This window comes from Rhinolophus ferrumequinum, chromosome 20, assembly GCF_004115265.2.
Source record: "Rhinolophus ferrumequinum isolate MPI-CBG mRhiFer1 chromosome 20, mRhiFer1_v1.p, whole genome shotgun sequence".
NCBI classification, from domain to species: domain Eukaryota; kingdom Metazoa; phylum Chordata; class Mammalia; order Chiroptera; family Rhinolophidae; genus Rhinolophus; species Rhinolophus ferrumequinum.
The window spans coordinates 38,099,529-38,125,501 of NC_046303.1; the positions used below are offsets into that span (position 1 = coordinate 38,099,529).

At 37.6% G+C, this 25,973-nt stretch overlaps 1 protein-coding gene across 1 annotated transcript in view; it reads left to right on the forward strand.

Annotated features, from left to right (window-relative positions):
* Positions 1-25,973, forward strand: part of ELAPOR2 (endosome-lysosome associated apoptosis and autophagy regulator family member 2) — a 174,042-nt gene that overhangs the window by 142,876 nt on the left and 5,193 nt on the right. The window contains exons 18-21 of the mRNA XM_033088759.1: positions 454-555; positions 9,488-9,614; positions 15,161-15,339; positions 16,354-16,519. Of these exons, the coding sequence (XP_032944650.1) occupies positions 454-555; positions 9,488-9,614; positions 15,161-15,339; positions 16,354-16,519 (574 nt within the window). The remainder of the gene's footprint in view (positions 1-453; positions 556-9,487; positions 9,615-15,160; positions 15,340-16,353; positions 16,520-25,973) is intronic.

The window sequence follows — 25,973 nt, forward strand, 5'->3', positions numbered from 1 at the left end:
AATGAAATACTTAGTAAAAGTAGGAAACACTATTTTGAAAGCCTTGTATAATTTCTCTCATATATATAATCTTTTAAATTAGGCCAAAAAAAAAAAAAAGACTCTACTTTACTATCTAGGCAGTAATTATTTGAAATTCACACATCAAAACATCAGCCTGAGTGAATTTGACATTTTTCCCTTTAAAATTTGGTTTGATTATAATTTAGATTATAGTTATAAAAGCTTTGCTGAAGATCTTAACAGCTTATTACTTTACCTGGGAAAATAGTTAACTTTTCATAGTCAGTGAAGTAAATGAGCTCAGTTTGCATTAAAATTCTAAATTAGTGAACTTTGATACATTCGTCTTTTTCATTTTTATGGAGCATAGGAGCAATGATACATAGGATATTTTTGTCTTTGTAATCGGTGTCATATCTGTTTTGTAAAATGACATTTGCTTTATAATAGATCTTCTACAACGACAACATCTTGTGTTAATGGCCGATCAACTGCTGTGAAAATGAGATGTAATCCTATGAAACCGGGTGCTGGAGTGATTTCAGTCCCCAGGTATTCTTATTTCTAACTGATTGTTGCACGTTTGTATTTATTATGAGGAAGCAGAACTCTGAAGAATCTTATTATTTTAAAACATATTCTTTCTGGATGTAAAGCAGAGAGAGAACAGATGAGTCTCTAGATTTTTGTTGTAGGTATATGCTGAGGGTCTAGTAAGAGGAATAGGTCCTTGTCTGATCTTTGTAGTCTCTCCTTAATGACATATTCTCATGCTGTTTGTCTGAATCTCTATACCACTTGAAAAATTATTTAAGTAATGTTGAGCCTTTATTTCCTTGAGAGCTGGATTAGGAACTTTCCTGAGTTATAGTTCTTCATCAACAATTAACTATCTAGGTGATCTAGATTAAATAATCTAACCTCTGAGTCATAGTTTCTTTCTGTGTAAGGGGTCAAGGTAGATAATTTGTACGATCCATTTCCATCACTTGAGTTTTCTGATTAATGGTGGTGAAATCACCAAGATAGAGTCTGACCTATAGAATGCATAATATCATTCATTTGTATTGTCGTTGTGGCAACAGTTGTTTACATTCTAGGTCTGATTAATACAGTCCACTTTGGGTGGGAACTTTGGGTAGGAGAAAATAAACAATTTCATGGACTCAAAAGATCTGTCAACTAAGTACTGCTGTCATGCCATGAGCGACAAATGTCTCCTGATTTTTATTTTTCATAGTTCCTCATTGTTCAATATGTAGATTACTTATTTCTAATTTTTTTTTAGGATTAAGGTGCCTTTGGATCATACTTTGATTTGCAGATTTTTCTCCATCAAGCTAGCAAAAGTTTTCATTTTTTAAAGGAAATGATTGACTGAACTTTGTTTTTCGTAGTTTTTGAGAGATTTTAAGTTATCCTGCTTATTTCACATCAGGATTGGAAATCAGTGGTCTAAGCACTGTTTCAATTACTTGGGCATCTTAAAAACAATTACACTGGTAACCCAGTATTTGTGACTTATTTCTGGGCATAAAGGCACACTCTCACTCACCTCTTACCAACTGTTTCTCTGGTTCTCACAGATCTATGAATTAATTTTTCTTTTCACCTTTTTAAGGTGAGAGAAGAATGTGATGAGAGGAGTACATAATAAAAGGTAATAGACATCAGTAAAATAAACAGAGAGACCCTGAGGATCAAGGGCGTCAGGTGGAGGAGGATCCCTGTCCAGCGTCCACACTTAAGGACAAGGCAGCAAACCACACTTTCTTTATGAGGTGTGTTTAGAGATCCTTTCATCATTCTCTGATGTCCCACCATATAGCTTTGAGTTCAGATGCTTGTTCTACTTACTGTAGCACTTCTGAAGTCCTTTTTTTTTCCTCGACCTAGTGACTAACCTCTCTGGGTCTAGCCTCTAGGAATCTGCCTGGATGACTTCTGAAGCCTCCTCCAGATCTCTGATTGAAGTAAATATTGTTACTAAAAGGCTAAGTCTGTCCTTTAGAAAATATATCACTCTAACTCTCCCAAGAGATTTTTAAAGTAATAATAATGAAAAATAATCTCTTGATGTTAAATGATGGCATCTAGAAACTGATCTTTTTCCTTGTGCGAAGAGGGAGAAGTTTCTCCTTTGACCTCTAGCAATTTTTTCTACTTAGGGCACTTAGCTGGCTTTGCAAGAGTTTCTCAAGATCACCTGCAGTAGACTACGTTGGGGTGTCTGTTTTAAAATCATTTTCTAGACCTTCTTAAAATCTAAAGAATCTCTGAGTATTCAGCACAGGAATATTTTTAAAAACACAAGGCAAGTCTCATACATGTTAAAATTTGAGAAACACTGATCTTAAGCCTTGTTTTGGAGATTTGGCTTGTTTTTGTCTGAACCAGATTCTCAAACTTTGTTCTGCATTTTAGTTTTCTGAAAAGCTAATTTAAAACATCATAGTCTACAGGGCGGATTTCTTCACCCAAATTTTGATAAAACTTTATTTATAATTGTGTTGCACACTGAAGTTTGAGGGCCACTCCTCTAGGGAGCTGCTTGAACCCCACAACCTCAGTGTGGGTTCTTTCTTGAGTCAGTTTTCCATCAGTGCACAAGGGGGAGCTCTGGGATCAGCACATGAGGAATAGCAGCTTGTCCTGTAATAATTAGAATTATTTTATCTATAGGGCCGAATAAAGATTTACCGTTTCCTACTAACAGTAAAAAAATGTTAACAAAGCCAGATACTTAGGCTACTTTTGAAGAGGACTTAATTTGCATTAAAAATTTTTTTTTATTGAGGAATATTGGGGAACAGTGTGTGTTTCCCGAACCCATCAGCTTCATGTCAAGTCATCGTTTTCAATCTACTTGTGGGGGACGCAGCTCAGCTCCAAGTAAAGTTGCTGTTTTCAATCTAGTTATAGAGGGCTCAGCTTACTGGCCCATGTGGGAATCGAACCAGAGACCTCATAACGTGTTATGAGCACTGTGCTCCAACCACTGAACCAACCGGCTGCCCTTAATTTGCATTTTTGAGGGAGCTTTAAATTCTTCAATAGAGAGGAGGATGGTAACCAGGCAGTTTGCCTTGCGATGTCTCAGATGTTGATCAACGAGTCAAAGAAGGGAAACTTTGGCCCCTCAGAAGGAATGCTACCCCCCTAGGTAGCATCTTGGCCAAGGATTTTGGTACACCAGGCAAAGGCAACTTTGGCAGTAGTAACATTGCTTGGGGCTCTGTGTCTTGGTAACTGAGGAAAGTGTCACAAGACCCCCAGCCCTGGGAAAATGAGAAAGTCTTAACAGTGAATGGCGCAGGAGCAAAGGGGATATGTGTGTTCTTTGTGTATCTCATGTGAAATTTAGAGAGAGTAGCAAATTATCTGGGTCTCCTACTAATCTGCAGTTGGAAACTCCAGCCTGTCTGTTTGGTCTGGCAAATGCAGTTGGTTTCTAATTCCACACAGTGTCTAGAGGATGTGAGACATTTTCGATGAAACTTAGCATGATTTCTGTGACAGATGAAATCTGAGAGATGGAGTGTATTTTTGAGATTATCTAGTGCAGTTTGGCCAAAGAGTAAATTGCTAACACAATAGACCACTAATATCCCTAAATAGATGCCCCTCCAGCCTCTGCCTAAAAAGCTTTCCGAAACCTCTAATCACGATCCTAGGTAGTTAGAGGAATTGAAGCTTCTCCTTTCATTAGCAATAATTAGACCTGAGCATTGTGTCCAAAGTGCTTTTTCAAAAATGAGAAATCTCTGTCAGTGACAAGGTTATAAAAAGCCTTACTAGAAAACAGAGGGAACCATTTTTAATCTGATAATAGAGATACCATAGCACATTAGAGAGCCTTAAGCCAAACCTGTTTATTATACACAGTAGGAAACACTGAGGACCCAGGTCGTATAGATCCCGAGTGGCACAGTCAAGATGCAATGATTTCCTGACTCTGTCTGTTGCTCTTTTCATGCCATCATACTTTCATCTTTTCATTTTTTACTCCCTCCAGTTCTTTATAGGCAGAGATTTGCAAAGAAGCACTAAGCAGAGGCAAATACCACATTTATCCAGGGATAACTTAGCTGATCTGCATGTTATTAGTACCTTCTTTTAAATGAGTCATCTGTCCTCAGATACAGTCTTCTTTATTAATGCTGTGAGTTAGAAGAAAAATCACCATCCTCTCTCAAACACAACTTATGAGTATATTTAACTGCTTGAGTAGTTTATAAATTAGACTAAAATAATTGTGTCAAAACCTCCTTCAAATTCCAAATTTATCTTCATTATAAGTGTAGCCTCTGAGAATATTCTTTCATGAAAGGAATATTTCACAGTTCTGTCCTGCTAGCGTTCAGAGGTTGAACATGCCAGGGTTTATTGCACAGGCTCTGATTTAGAGTCTCTCTATCAAAGTCATTGGATGCTAGGATAGTGTTTGCTTTTGTCTTTGGGGAAGGACTGTTAAAGCCAAAAGTCTATCCATTTTAAGTTGTTAAGAGACAGAGAATAATTATTGGTTAAATGAGTTCCTTGTTTTCTTTTTCCTCTGCACTATTTATGGACAAATAATAGGTATGCAAGTCTGTGTAAATTAAAAAGGCAGTGGAACTGGAATGATTAAAACAAAATATGTCCCTATAGCATTAAAAAGTAAGGAAGCATATATAAAAGCATTATGAGCCTAAGTGAAAATTACTAAAACCTGCTCTGATCAAGAAATGGAAAATCTCCAACACAGAATTGTTAAAATTATGTAATTCAAACACTAATGAGCAATCTTAGGACATGATATAAAAATATCACAAAAGAGTCATAAAATTTTAGGATCAATTTTGAAATAAGGTTGCTAAAATTTTGACAGGTATTTATTTCCCTGAAGAAGATACAGAGTCTACAGATACCAAAGGAGAAGGGAGGGAGTGTCGGTTAATGTAGTTTGTCCAGGTCATGATCAGATACTGACTATTGGTTATTAACCTGGGGTAGAATGTTTAGAAAGGGAGGTTTTTGCAGGAGACTGGGAGAATTTTATATCCTTGGATCTAAGAGCTGTGGGTCAAACTCACAATGTGATATATGGATAATGTATTACAGAATTATACACTTGAAACCTCTGCAATTTTACTAACCATTGTCACCCCAATCCATTTTAATTTAAAAAAAAAAATCTTACGTTCAAATTCAGTCAAAAGAGATTTATACTCTTCAGCCTTGGGGCAAATAAAGGTGGAACAAGATGCAGCAGCATTTTATGGTCCTCACACAAGAGGAGTTTCTGCCAATGGCAAGGCATCTTCAGCAGAGAAAGGCTGACCTTCCAGAGGTGCCAAAGCTGAGGACAGTCACTAGCAGCAGGTCAGAGGGCATTGCCCAGGCCAGGGGATGTCAGTCTTCAGACCCTGAGACTGGGAACCTCAAGAAACCCACAAAAGCCCCACATTAAGAAGCTCAGCAACATTAGTGCCCTGACACCAAATGAGAAATGTTCTGAGCACGCAAGACTCTGGCCTTCCCCCTCAATCTCCTGACACTAACTTACGAAGGGTCAGAAACCTACTGACAATGTAGATGAATTAGTTTAAACTGTGGATTTTAAATGAAGCTTAGGCAAAACAATTTTACATTGCTTTATCAACTATCCAAACAATTAATAATAAGTTGAGTATTAGATCATAACAATTCCAAAGAAAACAGATTCTTCTCCATGAAATTCACAATATGAACCAAGTAGATCCTGCCTTAGGCACCATGATTCCTTTGAAAGAGGAGAGGACACGAATAATTCCATCCAATCTCCCTGGGGAAAATATATTCTAATGTGATTTCCTCAAAAAATATTAAACATTTTTATTAAACATTGCCAGTACCACGGGTTGGTCAGGCAATCCCACAAGCAAAATAAGACACTGGCAAGTCTCTTCCACATTTACCAACAAAACCAAATCCAAGTCCACCTGGTTGTCCTTTGAAATAGTGGTGGTTTCTCTATCTAGAATTTACAGTACATCCGGTCGTCCTATAGAAGCCTAGCCTCAAATGCACCAGCTATCCATGACCTTGCCTTGTGTCTTTCAACATTTGCTCACTGCTTTCTATGGTGATCGTGTGGATCAAAAGTTATAAAAGAAGCACAATTAGTGACCCCTCTAAAAAGCTGGGGGCAGAGGGTGAAGATGGTGGGGATACAGGTCATCAAATGGAAAAGTGTTTCACAAAGTTGGCAATACAGGGCAGGGTTGATTTATCTTACTATTTGCTTTTTGTTCTTTCTTAAGGGAAAAATATTTTCTGGGTTTTTTTCTCTTGCATCTTTTAAAAAATTTTCATTTTCTTTATAAGCACTATTGAAATGATTACTGCTTCATACATTCTTGTTTCACAAGGAACGCCTAATTCAAACTGTGAAACTCATGTTTATAACAAAGAACCAAGTCTGAATGTTCCACGTCTCACATAACTCATTGGGTTAAAAGAATTAAAGAACTGATACTGAACTAAACTGCTTTTAACCTAAATTTTAAAACGTGAAGTCTACCAAGGAAAGACACTGAAACATTGTAGTATTTTGACACCTAATGGCAGCTTTATAAATTGCATCGATATCTTGATATTTTTTTCTATTCCTGCAACTCTCCCAGTTCTTGAGAAAGTAATGTACATTGTTAACAGTGTTTTATATTTCGCAATGCTTTAAACTTTCACAAATTGTTCTCTTGTTTTAGCCTTTATAACTACCTTATGAAGGCAGTATAGCAGACATACCACTTTGAACAAATTACAGAAATGAGATGGTGGAGAGGGGTGTTGAGTCACTTACGGAAAAACACAGAGTCATTTGAAAGCCCACTTAGAATTGTAACCCAAGACTTCCCTCTAGAGCTTTTTGCAACTTTGATTAATTTTCTCCTTTTCTTTTTTATTTGTTGGGTTTTTCTTCTCAAGTTTTAGCAGACTTACTTTACCAAGATAAACAGGCTCCTCCTTAAAACTTCCGTGTGTTGGAAAGATAAAATAGAAAATAATTTGGGGAGAGTTGAGCAGGAAAGCAGATTGGTAAGGTTTGCTAAATAATCATAAGAATGTAATTATTTTTAAAGTTGCAAATCGTTAAGCAAATAATTATATTCTTGAAGAATTTTTCTAATTGGTTACCCTTTTTTTTTTTCAAAAGTAATTTTGAGTTGCTTTTACTGATCTGGAAGATGGAAATTGGGAATATTTTTTTAAGTTGACATAGTTTTCATTTATTACATTTACCTTTTTAAAAGGGTAAATGTTTCCTGCAATATATTTATTACTGCTTCGTTACAGAGAAATTAAGACGGGTAAGAGTTAAGCCATTTTTTTCCAGAGTCACTGTTTACCATTGTTCTTAGATCTGACAATACTAGGCCTCTGTTTCTGAAGCTTGTAAAGAACTTTACTTTTATTTACATCCCACCCATGTCCACTTAGTCTGCAGCACTGTACAGACAATTTGGAAAGATAAGCATGTGAGACTGCACTCAAGTTTTAAGCACTTAGAATTTCTAGGGTAACTTGTAATATACGAGTATTTAGTTAACTAAGAATATGAAATGTTACCTTTCTGGTAGACTGAAAATTATAGTTATGTCATTCGAAGTTAAAACTTAAAGAGAGGTGTTTTTGGGATTCTCCCTATTATCGTGTGTTTATCTTCTTGCTATTAAATGTTTCAGTACTCCTGTACTCACTATCAACAACGTCGGAAGGAAGTTTCCAGGGTAATGCCCTGTATTTCTATGGCTTGACTTAAGGGAAGTATAGTGGACAATTTAAGGGAACAATGTTTGCCTCGTTTTAAGGAATTCATGAACAAAACAGTCATTCCCATTAGAATTTTTGCAAAGAGCTTCTCGTGTCAATCAGTAAGGATTCTGTACACAGTGGCAGCAGGTTAATTTTTGAGCCATGCTGTGTTTACCTGTCCCTAAAGTTAAAGAGGCAAGTTGACGTAGTAGGACCTCCCACCAGAAAGCGGAGTTTCGGAAAGCCTCCATTCAGGTGCTGAATGGTGGTTGCGTCAGTGTGCTTCTGCATTTGTGTCTAAGCCCCATCCATCACATTGCTGAGCGGCAAAGGTAAGACAGCTCAAAAGAAGGTGTCAGGCCTAGGAAACCCAGGATTGAAAAATCATTTGCATCACTGAGCTGTGCATTGACCTGATGGTCGTTTTGTTTGTCTTTTCATGTTAGCCAATTTTGTTTTCATGCCTTTTCCCACCCTCTGTGGACCATGGTCCTGTGCATCATTCTGTTCCCTAAAGCACCTCGCCTAAGTACGTTACCTTAAACAGAAATCGCCACCACCCTTTATCACCTACTGCCTGCCTGTATGGCCAGTGCTCTCACTACCTTGCTCTTGAAGCTCCAGCCACAAGAGCTGGTAATTTCTTTCCAATTCATCTACCGTTTCATCCCTCTAGTAGGAATTGTTTCTTCCCTTCTATTCTGGCTAACTCCTACTATTCTGAAATAGTCTAGACTTGGTTTAAGCATCACTTCCACTAAGAAACCTTCCCGGAGCTTTTTTGGTCATTATCTGTGCTTGTCTCTCCTTTAAATTAAAAAAAAGGAAAGAAAGAAAGAAAGCTTTATAGAGAAATAATTCTCATACCATTATAATTCACTCATTTAAAGCATACAATTCAATGGTTATTGTATATTCAGATATGTGCAACCATTACCATAATCAGTTTTAGAACTTTCTCATCATCTCAAAAAGAAACCCCATACCCTTCAGCTATCACCTCCCTAGGCTCTAGCCCCCTTCCTGTCCCTCAGCAGCCACTAACCTACTTTCCGTTTATATAGACTTCCCTATTATGGGCTTCAATATGAATAACATCATATAATATATGGAGTTTTTGTTATGGAGTTTTACTTAGCATCATGGTTTTGAGGTTCAGCCACGTTGCTGCATGTGTTAGCACTGCAACCCTTTTTATGGCTCAGTAATATTCCATTGTATGCATATAGCACATCTCGCTTATCCATTTATCTGCTGATGGACATTTGGGTTGTTTCCGCATTTTTGGCTGTTGTAAACAATGCTGCTATGAACATTCATGTGCAGGTTTCTGTAGAGACATATGTGTTCATTTCTCTTGGTACTTACCTGGAAGTGGAATTGCTGGATCATATGGCAACTCCTGTTTAATTGTCTGAGGAACTGCCAGATTCATCCAAAGAGCTTCACCATTTTATGTTCCCTTTAGCAGTGTGTAAGGTTTCCAATTTCCTCACATCATTGCAACACTTGTTGTTATTTGTCTTTTTGATTCTAGCCATCCTAGTAGGTGCAAAGTGGTATCTCATTGTGTTGTTGTCTCCTTTAAATTATTTTTTTCATGTGTGTTGTTTCCCAGGGTGCAGTTTGTTCTCAAATATTGATTGGACTCAATGAAATGGGTGGCAAAAGCTGTCATTATTGTTGTTTTTGTTTTTTATTTCAGCAAGTGTCCAGCAGGCACCTGTGATGGATGTGCCTTCTATTTCCTGTGGGAGAGTGCTGAAGCTTGCCCTCTGTGCACAGAGCATGACTTTCATGAGATTGAGGGAGCTTGTAAGAGAGGATTTCAGGTGAGGAGCAAACCTATCTAAGCAGAACTGTATTATCGAAGATATAGTTCTTTAGTCCAGCATCACGTTTACATCATAGAAGCTCAGATTCAGAAGCATGGCTAAAGGTTACATTTACGTTAACATGACATTAATGTGCATTTTAAATCAAGTGTGGTAGCTAAAGTCCCATATGCTGGGGTAGCTAAAAATGTGCATCTGGTTGGGAAAATGAATTGTAGCAAAGGAGTTGTAGTCTATGAGTACATCTGTATTACAAAGAAATGATATCATTAAAGCAAGGTAAGATGATATAATGAAGTTATAGGTGTAATTAAGCTTGGGATGGTATAACTGACTCAGCACACGAAGCATATCTAAAGAGGAAAGCAAATACACACACACACACACACACACACACACACACACACCCATATATAAAATCAAGATCCTACTCTACATGGGCTCTGCAATCATGTATGCTTATTTGTATTTTTAAATACAGTTAGAATTCTACTCTACATATTTTTTGTTTTCTTTGTATATTTAACATGTTTCCCTTGTCATTAAAATTTTTTTGAAACTCGACTTTTAGTTATTGACAAATATTCTATTTTATAAGCACACACATACATATGTACATACATCATGAGGGATTTAATAATTCCCTGGTTGGACATTTAAGAAAAAATTGGGAACACTCTTTTTATAAATAACTTTGTCATGAACATCCTTGTTGGAAATTTGATGATTTCCTTAGAATTTATTACTAGAAAGAAATTAACAGGATTCAGGAGGTGGACATTTTTAACTGGACTCAGGAGATGGACATATCACTACAATAATTGCTTTGGTTGTATCAGTTCTATGACACTAGTAGTGTTGGAGAGCTCCAACTTCCCTGCACCACCTTTCAGCCATCCCATATGAAAAACACAAGCTTTTCCTCCTTCAGACCACTTACTTACCACCTCACCCTGTGCACATTACGTTGAAATGACAGTGAAGAAGCACAGATGAGCACAAGCCAATACCAGTGTGGAACCATGTTGGCGAGTGGGCATCAGAGGATCAGAGATTCCAATGATATTAACTGAGAGCGGGAAGGTAGATGGGATAGGACAGATCTTCAGGTCAGCACGGAGTGGGCCACATGCTGGAGTGCTCACTGCGTAAGGGGATCAGAGGGGACCTGTTCTGTCCAGGAAAGCCTTAAAGATCTTATGATTAACAGGTCGGAGGGCAGGAGCACAAGAAGAAATCAGAATGCCTCCACCCAGTTTCATGCATTCAGCGTATTTGGAAGCAGTAGTGTTCACCTCAGGGAAAATAAAACAACAAACAACAGTCAGTCCAGTTCTCTAAGTTGGTATTTTCAAACTAATGACAGTGAACCTGTGGTAAGAAATATGTCGTACATCAAACCTAGTACACAGGTACAAACTCAGACATATAGAGATTCAGCCTAAATTGTTTCATGGGACAATACTTATTTTCGTATTTTATGATTAAAGTATAACATTAATATACAATATTTTTATTAATAATTTAATAAAAATGGACAAGTCGCCAAATAATCAACACTAAAACAAAAATTAGGAAAAGTTTTAATTAATTAATCAACTGTGCTTACCTGTAGGTAGTGCATTCCGGTTTAGAGCGTTCAGAGACAGTGCTGCCTACACATCTAGTGCACTGTTGAGCCATTTTCTTTTTAACATTTTAAAGTAGGTCAAGGATGAAAATTCCAGGTTCACCAAAAATGGTGTCTTTTAAATCCTCATTGTAATAAATGATACACTTTTTGTGCTACACTATGGAAATTCATCTTTACCCTTTCTCTAAAATAATGATACATACTATCTTATAATCATTTTTTTAGAGTAAATGAAAAACTAAAATGCATCTCCTTCTTTGGCCACCAAATTCAACTCAAGAGTTTTGAAAAGCTAAACTACCTTTTATTCAAATATTCTTTAATATTTCATATTTCTCTTCCTGAAGGTCATGGTTAGAAGTTTAAAATAGTGAGGTTGCAACAATTTTCTAGTTTTATCTCATTCAAACTGTCTTCATTGAAAAAGTTCTGTTCAGCATGTTATAAGAATGTTAGGAACAGATAGTTCCCAGGTGATTCTTTCTACATAATTGTTTTGACCTTGAGAATAATATCTTTTGGAACACTTTGATGTGTTTGACATGTTGAATTACACAATTTCCCCTTTACAGTTCCAACTTAATTTGAGAAATACCAAAATCAGTTAAATATGCTCTTCTCTTATACTTGGATGTCAATTTTGAAAATACAGAGGGTGCCAAAAAAATATGTACACGTTTTAAAATTGTAATGCTCAATATATCCCAATAACAAAAGATGAATACAAGTCACGTTTGACTTCTGCAATTACAAGAGGTGCTCAAAGTGGTTCCCATCAGCGTCCAGACACTTCTGATTATGGTGAACTACTGCTTGAGCAACGTTAACCAAAATGTCCACTTATGTATATTTTTTGGGCCCCCTGGTATTTGCCAAATGAAGCTGAGCTTCAGTTAGAAAATTATGAATGCCATTCCTAAGCTCATACACCTTGCTTAGTAAATCCAGTGCAACAACAAACAAAAGGGTGAGATGCAGTAAGTGTGTATGTTTACCTCCAATCTCTGAATAAAATATTTTTAAAAATCTGTTCTTCAATGAGATTCATGTAATGCAAAAGACACCTTCCTCTGTGTTTTCTGTTATGTCCACGAACAAGGGTGGATTTCTTTGTATGCCAAAGCCTTATGATAAAAAAAAGACAGTGATTGCAAAATATTGCTATGGATATCTTTTAATTTTTAAGTAACAACGTTGTCTTTCTATTCTACTTCCTGCTCCATTCTTTACAGTTTTCACTTTATGTTTACTGAGAGTGCACTTCCCCAATTCTGTGAACACATCTAATCCAGATGTGTATAAAGTTAAAATTACACACTACAAGTCCTCCACATGCAGCTGATATAAGCTAGAAGAGCTATCACATGGCTTGTGATAAAAGTGCTCTTATCAAATTGGATCTCAAAAATCTATACCAGCTTCTAAGTATGTATTAAACATTACTTCTAAATGTCAGATAGTGTAAAGATTTGGAGAGATACTGTGTAATCACTAAGAGGGTCGTTTTTGAATTTATCATCAAATTTATCTCACCCTGTTCACAAAATATCCTGACATCCTGGAAGAATAAGTTTTTCAGCTGCAGTGTCAGCCATTTTCTTGTTTGCCAATGACATGGGATGGAATGAAAGGATAAGACTTTCTAATTAATAGAATGGCTAAGAAATTTATCAACTGACTAAGTTACAGAATGACTAAGAAATTCTGTCAATAGCTTGATTTCTTTTTGTTTAACAATTTGAGCAGCTTATTGAAAAGTTAAGCATACTTGGTTTATAAATATCTTTTTAATTTTGAAGTTTTAGTGGTTTGTTTATAGGATTGTCATTAGACATTAGCGCTTACCATTTTTACTGGGTGTTAGACATTGATAAAACCATATAAACTCTTTACAGTCTTTTTTTTTATTGGAATGCACTTCAGATGAATTCAACATTTGCTGAGTTAACATTTATCTCTTTATTGTCATTATTGACTCTTAGAGATGCAGCAGTTCAACTTGAATATGCATCTTCATTTCTCACCTCATCTTTCTCGTAAAAATAATGTGACCCATTTTTAAAGTAATTTATTCACACTGAGTTTAATGAAAATGTTGCAATTATCATGTGCTACAAATAGTCTCAATTTTAATGTCCTTTTTAAAAAACATGCTGGAAGTTCTTATCCAGAACTTGGTTGGCACTTTTCCTCAGAGTTAATAAATACGATTCTCCTGCACCTCAATCACTTCATGACTAACGGCAAAATGTGTGTGTGTGTGTGTTTGTGTGTGTGTGTGTTTATAAAATAAAATTAAAATTATGGTGTTATCATTCTGTTAGGGTGTTGATAAAGTGACCATCATATGCTGGAAATTTTTTTTTTTTTTAATTTATTGGGGTGACAATTGTTAGTAAAGTTACATAGATTTCAGGTGTACAGTTCTGTATTACATCATCTATAAATCCCATTGTGTGTTCACCACCCAGAGTCAGTTCTCCTTCCATCACCATATATTTGATCCCCCTTACCCTCATCTCCCACCCCCCAGCCCCCTTACCCTCTGGTCACCACTAAACTATTGTCTGTGTCTATGAGTTTTTGTTTCTCATTTGTTTGTCTTGTTCTTTTGTTGTTTTTGGTTTATGTACCACATATCAGTGAAATCATATGGTTCTCTGCTTTTTCTGTCTGACTTATTTTGCTTAGCATTATACTCTCAAGATCCATCCATGTTGTCACAAATGTTCCTGTATCATCTTTTCTTACCGCCGAATGGTATTCCATTGTGTATATATACCACAACTTCTTTATCCATTCATCTATTGAAGGACATTTTGGTTGTTTCCATGTCTTGGCCACCGTAAACAAAGCTGCAATGAACATTGCAGCACAAGTGTCTTTATGTACAAATATTTTCAGATTTTTTGGGTAGATACCTAGAGAGGGATTGCTGGGTCATATGGTAATTCTATTCGTAATTTTTTGAGGAACCTCCACACTGCCTTCCATAGCGGCTGCACCAGTCTGCGTTCCCACCAACAGATACACTGGAAAATTTAATGAGACACCATAAGCAAAAAATTTAATGCCCCATGTCACTTAATGTCAGTGGATATAATCATCACACACATTGCTACGGTACTGGTCACTGCATATGTTGAAATATTTTAGGAACCATGCACTGGATTCTGATTTGTGTTTCTAATCTGTTTTACTTGATCTGTTTATTTTTGAAAATTGCTGGTTGAGACCCAGTATGTTGGTTTTTATTATTCACTGTGTAGATCTTGTACTTTAAAAAACACCGCCCTACTATAATTGACTCATCTAGTTTGAGAGGCAGAGTTAAGAATCCCGTGTGGGTAGTGATGACCCAGAATGATGCCTTCCTTATTTTGGCATGGAGAAGGGGGGTGCAGTCTGTGTGCTTCCCCCCACACCAGTCACCAAAACCTACAGTCATGTTGCACTTACATGTCCTGGGTCCAGAGTCTGCTTTTCTGCTCAGAGAAGAGGCTTGTTGGGGAAATGGACTTCCATGATGGGTAGGTGAAACCCATTCCAATTAATTGTATTAAACAACTAAGTTGAAAGTCGGGATCATCAGAAATTTGAGGAAAAAAGCCCAAATGATGTGTCCAGATGGAGGCATTTTTATTCAACTTCCTCAGCATGTAGCAAGCCTTCTGATCTTATAATCCGTGGTTTTATTTGGTTTCGTTGTATTTTCATTCATCATTTTCTTATTCACTCTCTTCGATCCCTCTTCTATATCATCTGTTTGGCTTCTAAATCTCTGGAGCTTCTATTAGATGAATGCTGAAAAATCCTCTATGCCTACTATGAATAAAGGGTTAGCAAAACCCTTCTCCTTCTGAGTCTCATTTCTCATGTCATCTGTGTATGTGTTTTTTTTCCCCCAAAGGAAACCTTATATGTGTGGAATGAACCTAAATGGTGCATTAAAGGAATTTCTTTGCCTGAGAAAAAGTTATCAACCTGCGAAACAGTTGACTTTTGGCTAAAAGTGGGAGCAGGTGTGGGAGCTTTCACAGCTGTTTTGTTGGTGGCTCTAACTTGCTATTTCTGGAAAAAGAATCAGAAGTAAGTAACCTCATTGGAGTGACCATATAAGAATTGAAGGATCTCTTTTGTTGTGAAAATTTTAGACTTAATCATTATATCCAATAGTTTCTCTCAGAGACACAGGGAGTTTCTCCTAGTGAAGGAGTTGTAGGAAAGACCTTTTAGAAAGCAAATGAAAGTGATTATTATTCTGGTAATAGAGAGATCATAGAACATTAGAGATTATTGAATTAGACCTACTTATTACAAAACAAAGAAAAATGAAGGCAGGTTACTAAGGTCTAAGATTGGAAGGCAGATTTTCTCTCTCTGCTTATTTTTCTTTTCATGACAACATGATGTCTTCTTGCCTCATCTTTTCTTTTTCAGTTTCTTGTGGGCAGGTATTTGCAAAGAAACAAATTGATTGTACAGGCAGATATCACCTTTATTTGCTACAGGGCTCCAAGAATCTGGAGTTGAATATTGAGTCTACCTCCTGATTATATATTGATGTGTTACGTGATTGACTTTTTAAAAATGATTTACATGTCAGTGGGGCTGTGAAAGTTCTACATTTACAGGATAATTGGGATATCTGGGGTGCTGAATAGAAAGGAATGAGTGAGATAGAGAAACTTTCAAGACTAAATCAATTGCGTGTATGGCAGTCTTATCCTTTATGAACTGAACTTAGGAACACTGTATAGTGAATTAGCTCCTAAATATTTATAAATTAAGAAAAGGCATTCAGACCTCAGTGTTCCTCTTTGTTTTTCAAAAGTCCGTAATTGGACGATTTAGCCAATGTAAAATAAGTGATAGAGTTAACTGTATTGCACTGATTCTCTCAAATCCTAGGAAAAAATTTGTGTGTAGATGGGAGATATATGAGAACAAACAGTGAGACGGCTGTAGGTGAGGGTAATTTGTTGGTAGAGCAACTATACTACAAGATAATTTAATGACCTGATGTATGACTGCCTAAAATAAGTATTGATTTCTATTAAACCACCACTTTGTTTATCTATTTACTTATTTACCACTACTTAGACTGGAGTACAAGTATTCCAAATTAGTAATGACAACTAACTCAAAAGAGTGTGAACTCCCAGCCGCAGACAGTTGTGCTATCATGGAAGGAGAAGATAATGAAGAGGAAGTTGTATATTCCAATAAACAGTCACTATTGGGAAAACTCAAGTCCTTGGCAACAAAGGTGAGAACAGAATTTGAACCTGGTATGACTATTTATCCATTAGGGGCCATATTAACCTAATAGTAGTATTCATGCAAGCCCTGTCATTCAGCATATCTGTATCTGTCGGTACTTATCCAACAGAAATACTCTTAGAAGTACATAAGGATGTAAATACAAGAATATTCACTGCAGCATTGTTTTTGCTGGTTAACCAAATAGAAACAACCTTAAACACCATCAATACGGAGTTAGATGAGCAATTTTCATACATCGAATGATTGTTTGATGCAGCTATTAAAGATAGAAATAGCTATTCCAATAGGTCCGAGATAAAATAAAAACAACACATAGACTATCACATTTCTATTAAATATTCATTTATGTTAGTATTTGCATAGAAAACTATAATAGTAGCTGCTTTGGGGGAGTTTTGAACTAATGGATGTCTTTATTCTTTGAAGTAATACATTTTTGTCATGTTTGACTTTTCACAAAGGTAATGTATTATAATAATAAAAGATCTCATGTTTGTTCAAAATTTAAAAAAATTTATAGCAAGATTGCTTCATGTACAGAAAATAAAAGTTATATAAGCTGTTGAGCTCTTAAGCGTATCTTATCAGATGCCATCGCATATGTTGGCTTTGAAATGATTACTGTATACAAACAGATAGCCTGAAGCCTTAAATATTATTTGTAAACACATTTTATTGACATTCTTCGCCATTGACTTAGAAGATGAGAAATCATCAGTTTATCCACTCAGGATTAAAAATATAATCAAACAGAGGAAAGAAAAAATGCATTTCAAATGGTTTTCAGAAGGAAGGACAAGTAGCAAAGGGTTATATTTATTGAGAGTGTTTAGTAACCATTTCCTTTTACTCTCCTCATTTAAGCACATCAATATATCTTAGAGCATCACTTAAGAATAAAGTGAATAAGCCATATTTCCCTTCTACTAATGGTTATTTAATTTTTCTTTTCTCAATATGGTAGTTTAGGAAGGATATTGTTGCTATGGAATCATGAATGTACAGTGATTGTCAAGATCTGACGTTTTTCCCTACTTTCAGTCTAACAAGTGAGCCTGCCACACTTTCATGGACACTTTAGAAGATATGAGATTCCCGGTCAGAGACAGGGGACAGTGGAGCACTCATAGCAGAAGCAGTAGCCAGAGTATCAGCGTTTATACAAGTTCCCAAAGCCCCACTTCCCTGTGTGAAAAGGGATAGAAGACTCTTGCACACACAGGGGCTTGCATTACAAAAAAACAACTCTAAGCCTTGGGAACCTGAATCGTTTAGCATGGATAGTAAGCATCCCTGTCCTTTGTTCCAAAGGGAGACATTGTTGTTGTTATACTAAATAGGTAGCGTGCCTGTTCATTGCTTCAGAGGGAGACACTATTTCCAAGACTGTAAGCAAGCCTGCTCTTTGCTCTGGAAGGAGATAATATCTTCCAAGGCTGCTTTCTATACAAATGTCCTTGAAAAGATAGTCTAGACAAAGGGAAATGAGTGTCTCACTCATAAGATGTGCAGAAATGCAAGAGAATCATGGAGAATTGTCTCCCAAAAATATCAAAACCTCGTTTCTATGCCATCTCGGCTTCTGGTGAATTTTCCCATGAGTATAGCGCTCCATTGACTACTCTGATTAACTCACCGAGGCTGGAATCCAATCTGGTCAATTTACTTCATACAGCGCTTAAGTAACGCTACTACCAACAGAATCTCAAACAGCAAGATGAGGCCAACCTGCATTATTAACCTCAATCATAACCTGAGTTATCCAGACCTAACTATCTGAACAAATCCCATAAGCCATCAGGATCCACCTTAGGAAGCTATGTGGCTTTCTCTTTAAGTCCCAGTACTGAGCTGTCTCTTCAACCTGAGACCTATCAACTGGCACCGAGATCTTTCCTCCAGAAGATTCGGGTGGAAGAGAGTCAAGAGAGTTTTGAAAAATTGCAGAGACCCAATGTTTCTCCCACTTTTGTCTCCTTCGGCCATGGTAGGGGAACTTGGTGAGCAGTGTACTCAATCAAATGGGCATTATCCTTTTGATCTAGAGTGATGACAATCTAACAAGACAATCCAGGTAGGATTTTAGTAGTTGCACATCCTTTGTCTTGGTCCTCAAGGAGGAAGTATAGGGCAATTATATTGTCTATAACAACATGTAGACAGTGAGTTGATGCTGACCTGAATGCCTCCAAAGGCTGAAGTGGTGGCATTCATTACTTTAGCTGAAGTCAGAGACAATTTTCACACCACCTTTTCTAATTGAATAACTGCCCATAGGTTGAGCATAAATCACAAGTCAGTTATTCCTTTAGGAACCTCCTCTCAGTAACCAAAAGTAGTCTTATTTTGGAAAGATCCATGATCTACTGGGAATGTTTCCATAAATAGTCAAATTATGACCACTCCTAGAGTGCAAGTGGAAGCCACCATGTTTTTAGGAGGTAAGCAAGGTCGAACGGCTGACTTCTACGTAAGTATAGTCCTTGAGGTAAACATGGTATCTCTGGAGAGGAAGTATTATTTACAGTTGTTGGGAGCACCAAGTAAGTTAAGCAGTACAAGTTAACAGTGCCTGCAGCCTCCTTGCTGCAGGCTTCCCAATTCACCTTAAATAATTGTGCCTCTTCCTTGTCTTAGGGGAGATTGCCTTAGGGCAGTCAGTCCAATTTTCCCTGCTTGTCCACACCACAAACTATGTGGTATTTGTCCACCTCATGGAATGAGCAATGACTATGCGAATGGAGGTATTGATTGTTGTTATTCTTGGGCAGGAGCTGGGGCCATCCCCTGCTGTTTTTGTTAGATTTTTCAGTAGGTTTAAGGAGAATGGCAACCAAATTGTGGTTAGAGCGTCTGCTGGGTGTGGTAGGCCCAGTAGTCACTTAAATTTAAGGCACTTAAAACAGTTTGAGAGAGGAACCCTGAGGCATTTTCCTTCCTAGGAAGGTGACAGGTGGCTCTGAAAAACAAACGATGATTGATGTCCCTCCATCTTTCGTACCTCTCAGGGTCTAAGGCATCTCCTCTCCAGGTACTTATTATCAGACTGCATTGTTGCTCTCCTTCCACTGCCACAAAATCAGTTTGTCCCATTTCAGTAGCTACAACTTCGCCTTATTTCTACTCAGCCCCTACTGGCACCTAAACCTATGTTCCAAACATTCAGGTGTAAGAGGAACAGGGCATTTTGAAAAACGTATGGGCACCCGATGTGTCCCCCACCTTTGTGTCCCCCACCTTTGTCCATGTAGGCCTAGGGGACTTGCTGAGCAGTGTACTCAACCAAGTGGTCATTATCCTTTTGATTTAGGATCATGACAGTCCAACGGAACAATACAAGTGGCTAACCCAGAATTATATTTGAATCTTCTAGGCTCCTTTCTGGCGGGGCTACCACCAGGCATCCTGGGGATTGCTGGTTGGGGTAAATAAGGACACATCATGCCCAGACGTAGTCAGAGCAGAATCCTGGATTTTCATGAGTGTATATAACCTTAAGTAGAATCAATCGATTCTCTCTCTCCCAGCTCCCATTTCCATTTGCTATGTTGGGCAGCACGATGGATCCATAGAGCATTGGTGTGACAATCTGTGCAGTCTCTATCAGATGCTTAATTCCATTTGGTCTTTTCAGAGGGTGGGTCCTTACTGTGGGCATCTACATGAGCGACTAAGATGATCTGATCGGTACCTGAGATCTGTTTCCAGAGTTAGTTGTATGAAAGAAGGGTGACTAATATACCAGTCTGTGGTTTTCCACGTGGCAAGCCAAAGACTTAGCAATAGCTTAGGTCAATAAAAATGTAACAAGGCTTATCAAGAGTTGCTTGGTCACACCTATGAGAATGGCTTTGGGTTCTGCCCACTGAGCTGAGCAATCTTGTAGGTTTTCAGTTTTTCATACCTGCTGCTTGGATTAGGCAGCTGGAGCAGCCAGTGGCCACCATTGAGTTTTAGCTCAACCAAACTATCAATAAATCAAGCCCAGGAAAGTAATATAACGTCAATGAATTGAGGGCTCCATGGAGCTAGTGGCTTCATTTTGGTATGTGAGGTAGGGGATAAAATGTCCCTCAAAGGGAATGCTGATATATTTTCATGTAAGGCTGAGGTGTTGCTTGGGCCAGACCAGCTGTGTTCTGGAATATCTCCTTTATATTAGACAAGTAAAGCTTATTGTGCCCTTCCTACCTTGTTGGCCCACCAGCCTTGTTGGCTGTCAGGCTATAGAGTCACAAGGTGGAAAAGGAAATGGCATTCAGTTTTGACAGGAGCTTAGTAACAAGCTAATAGCTACTTTTTAAAAGAGTAGCCATGTCAAGGAGATGACATGTATAAAAGCCCAAAGGATGTCTCTAGGTGAAGGCTGTTTCCCATTGCCAGAATCTCTCACTGGCAAAATCATTAATCACAGTGAATTGTATCACAAAGTGGTTATTAGGATTGTGAAACCACAAAGCTATAGAATGTGACTCAGATTGCTGGACAGCTCTTAACATAGCCTGTTGGTTTGGGCCCAAGTCAAAAAACACTACTTTATGGGTTAGCTGATAAGAAAAAGAAAAAAAAAAAGAGCAAGTAGAATACTCAAGTGAAGCCATACTGTTTCCAACAGCAGAGTCCAGCGAGGCACTGGTTGTCATTCTTTGACTGCTGGCTACAATTAGCATTGCAAATCTGCCCCCATCGTCTCAAGAAATGTTACTTAGTTTGCAGGTCCCTGGATTTTGTGGGGGTTGATCAGCCATCTCTGCTGGCAGAAATCTGACAACACAGGCAAAGCTGTTGAGCCTGAGGCTTCTGACTTGACACCAACAGGACATCATTTATATAGTGACAACTTTGGGCGTCAGAAGTGATATTTGTACAGCCTTGACCCACAAATATGTTGTAGATGGCAGAAGAGTTAGGACCCCTAGGGTATCCCACTAGCCCTTCTGTACCTGTGCCTGCTCTTGATCAGAGGACCCTCCTCTGGCACTTAGGATACAAGGAAGGACAAGCATACATGGTCGATTCCTACTGTATATTTAGGCAAAGAAGCAACAACAACAGCATCTTGAATGGGCACATAGAACCCCTCACACAAGGTCACATTATCTTCCCTTCCTCACTTCGAACACGGCTTAAACCCCATTTGTTGTATTTGCATGTCCTTTTGTCGATGTAAGCTTGACTCACATATTGTAGTTTTTTGTTTTTTTTTAAGGAATCTACCTATTTCTTGCTCCAATGCCACAACTTTTCAGTAATGCCTGTTTTAAAATAAATGGTCAGGAAAATTTCCAGGGTGAGGCTAATCATACTAACCTATCGAGATTCCTCCAGGTCAGTTTCTCATTCTCCAGTGACCTTCTTCCACCTTGTAAACTCAAGCTGGGGCAGTAAGAGCTCAAATACTAATCAGTGCCGCACTAAGTATTCCTATGGGAATTTGTTGCAGGGAAATTTCCCAGAGAAAGCCAAATCTCTGTCACTGCAGTCAGGACCCACTATAAAATCTTTGTCATCTCTGCATGGATCTGAAGTTGGCATGACAGATTGCAAGAGGTGTTGAACCCTAGGATGGCCTAGCTGTTGCAGTTCTCACTTAACCATCATTGAGTCCTGCCACAATCATCTCCAAGTGAACCAGCCAAAATGCTAACAATTCACCTAGTTTCTACCCAAAAAGGGATTCCATTTTTGTTTCCGTGCTCATTGAAAATGCATGTCTCTTTAACTTGTCAGAGAGGAGGTGAAGCTTTCTTTTCTGATCAGGATGAATTTTAGTATTAATGGTTCCCATGGGGTACACCTGAAGCTGATTGCCTGATTGGTGAGGAAGTCCTCCTTCCCAAAGGGGAATTAACAACATCCAGGCCACCATTTAGGCAGCTGAACTGTGAACTCTTTGAACCCACTTCTCAGTACTCAGCCTTCAAGCAGCTCCCCCGTTCCTCTTTATTTCCAGGAAATAAAGTGGAGGACCTTTTTATGGTCTTGTTGACCGTACAATTTAGTCAACATGTTTGCTACCAATTCTCATGGACTTCCCTCAAATCTTATTAAGCAGTGTGTGGGGCTCTCCTCCTTCCTTTTCCAGAAAGACACCTCTCTGTCAATTTCCCATTCTCATCAGCAAAGCAGTGAAGAGCTGTGGAAATTATGAAATCTCAGTCTACCCGCTAGCCATATAGATTAGCCTGCTATAGTTTCATGGACACTTCGGAAGTTGTAAAGCTCCTCGGTCAGAGACAAAATGCAGTTTATTACTCAGAGCAATAGTAGTAGCCAAAATGTCCATGTTGGCTTTGGTTATTGTACACACAGTGGGTTACATTATAGAAGAGGAGCCCTTAGCTTGGGGAACCTGGATCTTTTATAAGAGGCAGTATGTACGTTTGCCATTTGCTTCACAGGGAGAGACACTATCGAGCTTTCAGGACTGTAAGCAAACTTTTCTTTTGTTCTGGCAGGAGACATTATCCATCCAATGCTTTTGGGTGTATAAATGTCTTTGAGAAGATTAGCTAGGAAAAAGGACCGTGTCTTCCTCAAAAGACATGCAGAAACACGCAACCCATGGAGAATTATATGCCATCATCACCCACTTGGACTTCTCAACTAATTAGATTTTGTGATGCCATATTTGTAATGGCGTTGTCTTATAATGAAATAAGCATTTAGATGCCAGGGAGGATTTTTAAGAGAAAGTGACCTCTAAGCTGAATCTAAAAGAATTACGTGGGAATTACTTAGGGGAGAGTGTGTGTTAAGTATGACATAAACTTTTAAGTGTTTCCTCATATTGCAGTACATCCTCTGTTGTTATTTTATAGCTAGAGAATTAAAAGCTTAAAAAGGTTCTTGGAAACAATCACAGGAAAGAAGATGAGGGATAGAGTTTTTTCTCTCTGAGAAGGTTCACTGTACATTTTGTTTTAAATAGCAATTTTAGTCAATATAATCATTTAAAACAATTTTAATGAAAAAATTAAATATCAGAAAAGATGAAAAAATTATACAGTGGTATAGCCATATACCAAGGACCTAAATTTTACTGTATTTGCTTTATTGCATATCTTTACATATCTCCATACCTCTATCCATTTATGAATACATTTCAAGGTAAGTTACAGACTTTAATACATTTTACCCCTAAGTACTTCAGGATACATATAATTAATGAGATAATTCAACATTTTCGTTTTTTAGGGTAAAGTGTTTACATAGAGTGAAATGCACACATCACAAGTACATAATTTGATGAATTTTGAAAAATGCATATACCTGTAACCGCAAATCCTATTAAGATATAAAACATTAGTTTCACCCTTAAAGTAAACTCATGTGCTTTTGCATGCAATCGATCCCCGTTGTCATCCCCCAAAGGAAACTACTGTAATGACCTTTTAAATTATAGATTAGTTTTATCTGTTTTAGACTTCACATAATTGTAATTACGTAATATATTTTGTAATATATTTTGTGTAAGTTTTCTTTCATTCAGAAAAATGTTTCTGAGATTCATTTACCTTATATTAATCAGTACTGGATTCCTTTCTATTCTGGAGTGGTATTCTATTTTATGGACATGCCAAAATTTATCTGTTCTCCTCTTGATGGATATTTGTGCTATTTCTAGTTTTAGGCTATAAATAAATCTATGAATATCATTGCACAAGTCTTATTGTATGTCCTATTTTAAAAAAATTGTTATGCACGGTTTCATGGTACAAAAATGTTTATAAGTTTCTTAACTGCTGTGTCATGTAAAGTTTGCTTTATCTTAAGTATTCTTATTTATGTTCTAAAGACCATGCCTTATTTGGTATTTCCCAATGCACTGGACTTGTGGGGTTTTATTTATAGATTTACCTTTCTTGACTTTTCTCAGCTATCTTTAAAAACACTTTTATTTTCATTTTTACATTTTATTTATTTCACAGTCATTTATGGGACACTGTCTGTTAGATACTCTGCCAGGTCTTGGTGATATATTAAATTAGACTCAGTGTCTTATCTCAAAGACAACCTAATTTATAAGTGGAGGACACATACATATCACTCTCACACACATATGTATCATGTATGTCCCACTATCTCAGTGATAGGAGCAAAATCCCCTGTGAACACAGAGTACATAGCAACTAAAGCCCTATGAGGCCGACATGATTTTATAAAGGGTTTTCAATGTTTTACTTTAAACATTACCTTGAGGATAATCAACAAGTCTCTGCCTCCTCTCCCCTGTTCACAGGAACATGTGAATCAAATCTTCTCAAGGAAAGGCCACAAAAGTCTCAGATTTCCTATTACTTCATGGCCGATACCCTACAGCTCTTTCTTGTAATACACTATGAGCTTCTTGAGGGCACACATTTTGTATCCCAAAAGTCTAATCCTATTCCTGCAAAACAATGGGTGCTTAATAAACATTTGAATTATCAGTGGTGATTCCAAAAAAATCAAGTCTGGGAAACAGGAGACTTCAGGCAAGCTCTTACAGAGCCAGTGAGTTAGAGCGCTGAGATTTGCAGTCTGCTCTCCCAGGGACTTGTCATCTCAGCAGAAGCTGGGAAAAAGCACTAGGTTGGTGTTCATGCTGTGATTGTTTGTTTTTTTTTTCTATAATCCTGTCCCTTAGCCCTTAAGCTTGTCTGAAGTCTTGGACTTCTCCACTCAAATGAGAGAAAACACAAAAGCAACCTTACTCTTCCTGGCAGATACTCAGTGTCAATGTCCTATCATTTTCTCATTGTTACTTCTCTACTTTCGACACATATCCCTTTGCACCTATGACTGGTCTGCTTCCTATTCCCTCTATTCTTAAAATGATCCTAGTTCTCTTCAGCTTTATTCTCTTCAACAGCATAGTCCCTCCCTCCCTCTCCACCCCATATCCTTCCAGCAGCCTTCGGAAAGCATTTTTCTAATTTTTACAGTGAAACATAGGAAGAAATTGCACCACTTATTTTTCTTTATTCTAATGAAGAAAAATTTATTTTAATAGGCTACATTTTGAATGTATTATGTAGAAAACACCAGTAATGATATATTTGAGTTAAAATTTTGATTTATTATTGAGGATGACTTGTTTTTAATGACTTTGGCGTATGTGTACCCAAAAGATTTTCCTAAAACATATCAGTGGACACAAATGATCTTGTCTTATTGATTGGTGTTTACCTTATTTATCTCTGCCAGCCTTTGTCTTATTATTTGTCCTATGTGATCTTGAGACTATTTAGTTTCTGTCGGTTCTATTTGGTCCACAGTTCACCTGGCAATGTCATCTATTTCAGCACCCAGGTCAGATATCCCCTCAGGAAGGTTTCAGTGGTTTCTTCGCAAGCATCACAGCTATATCTTTTGGTATCTATTGCAATCATGTGTTTGTTTGCGAAGATACCACAATTTTTTGCATTGTCTGTCTTCTCTCCTGGACATCAAAA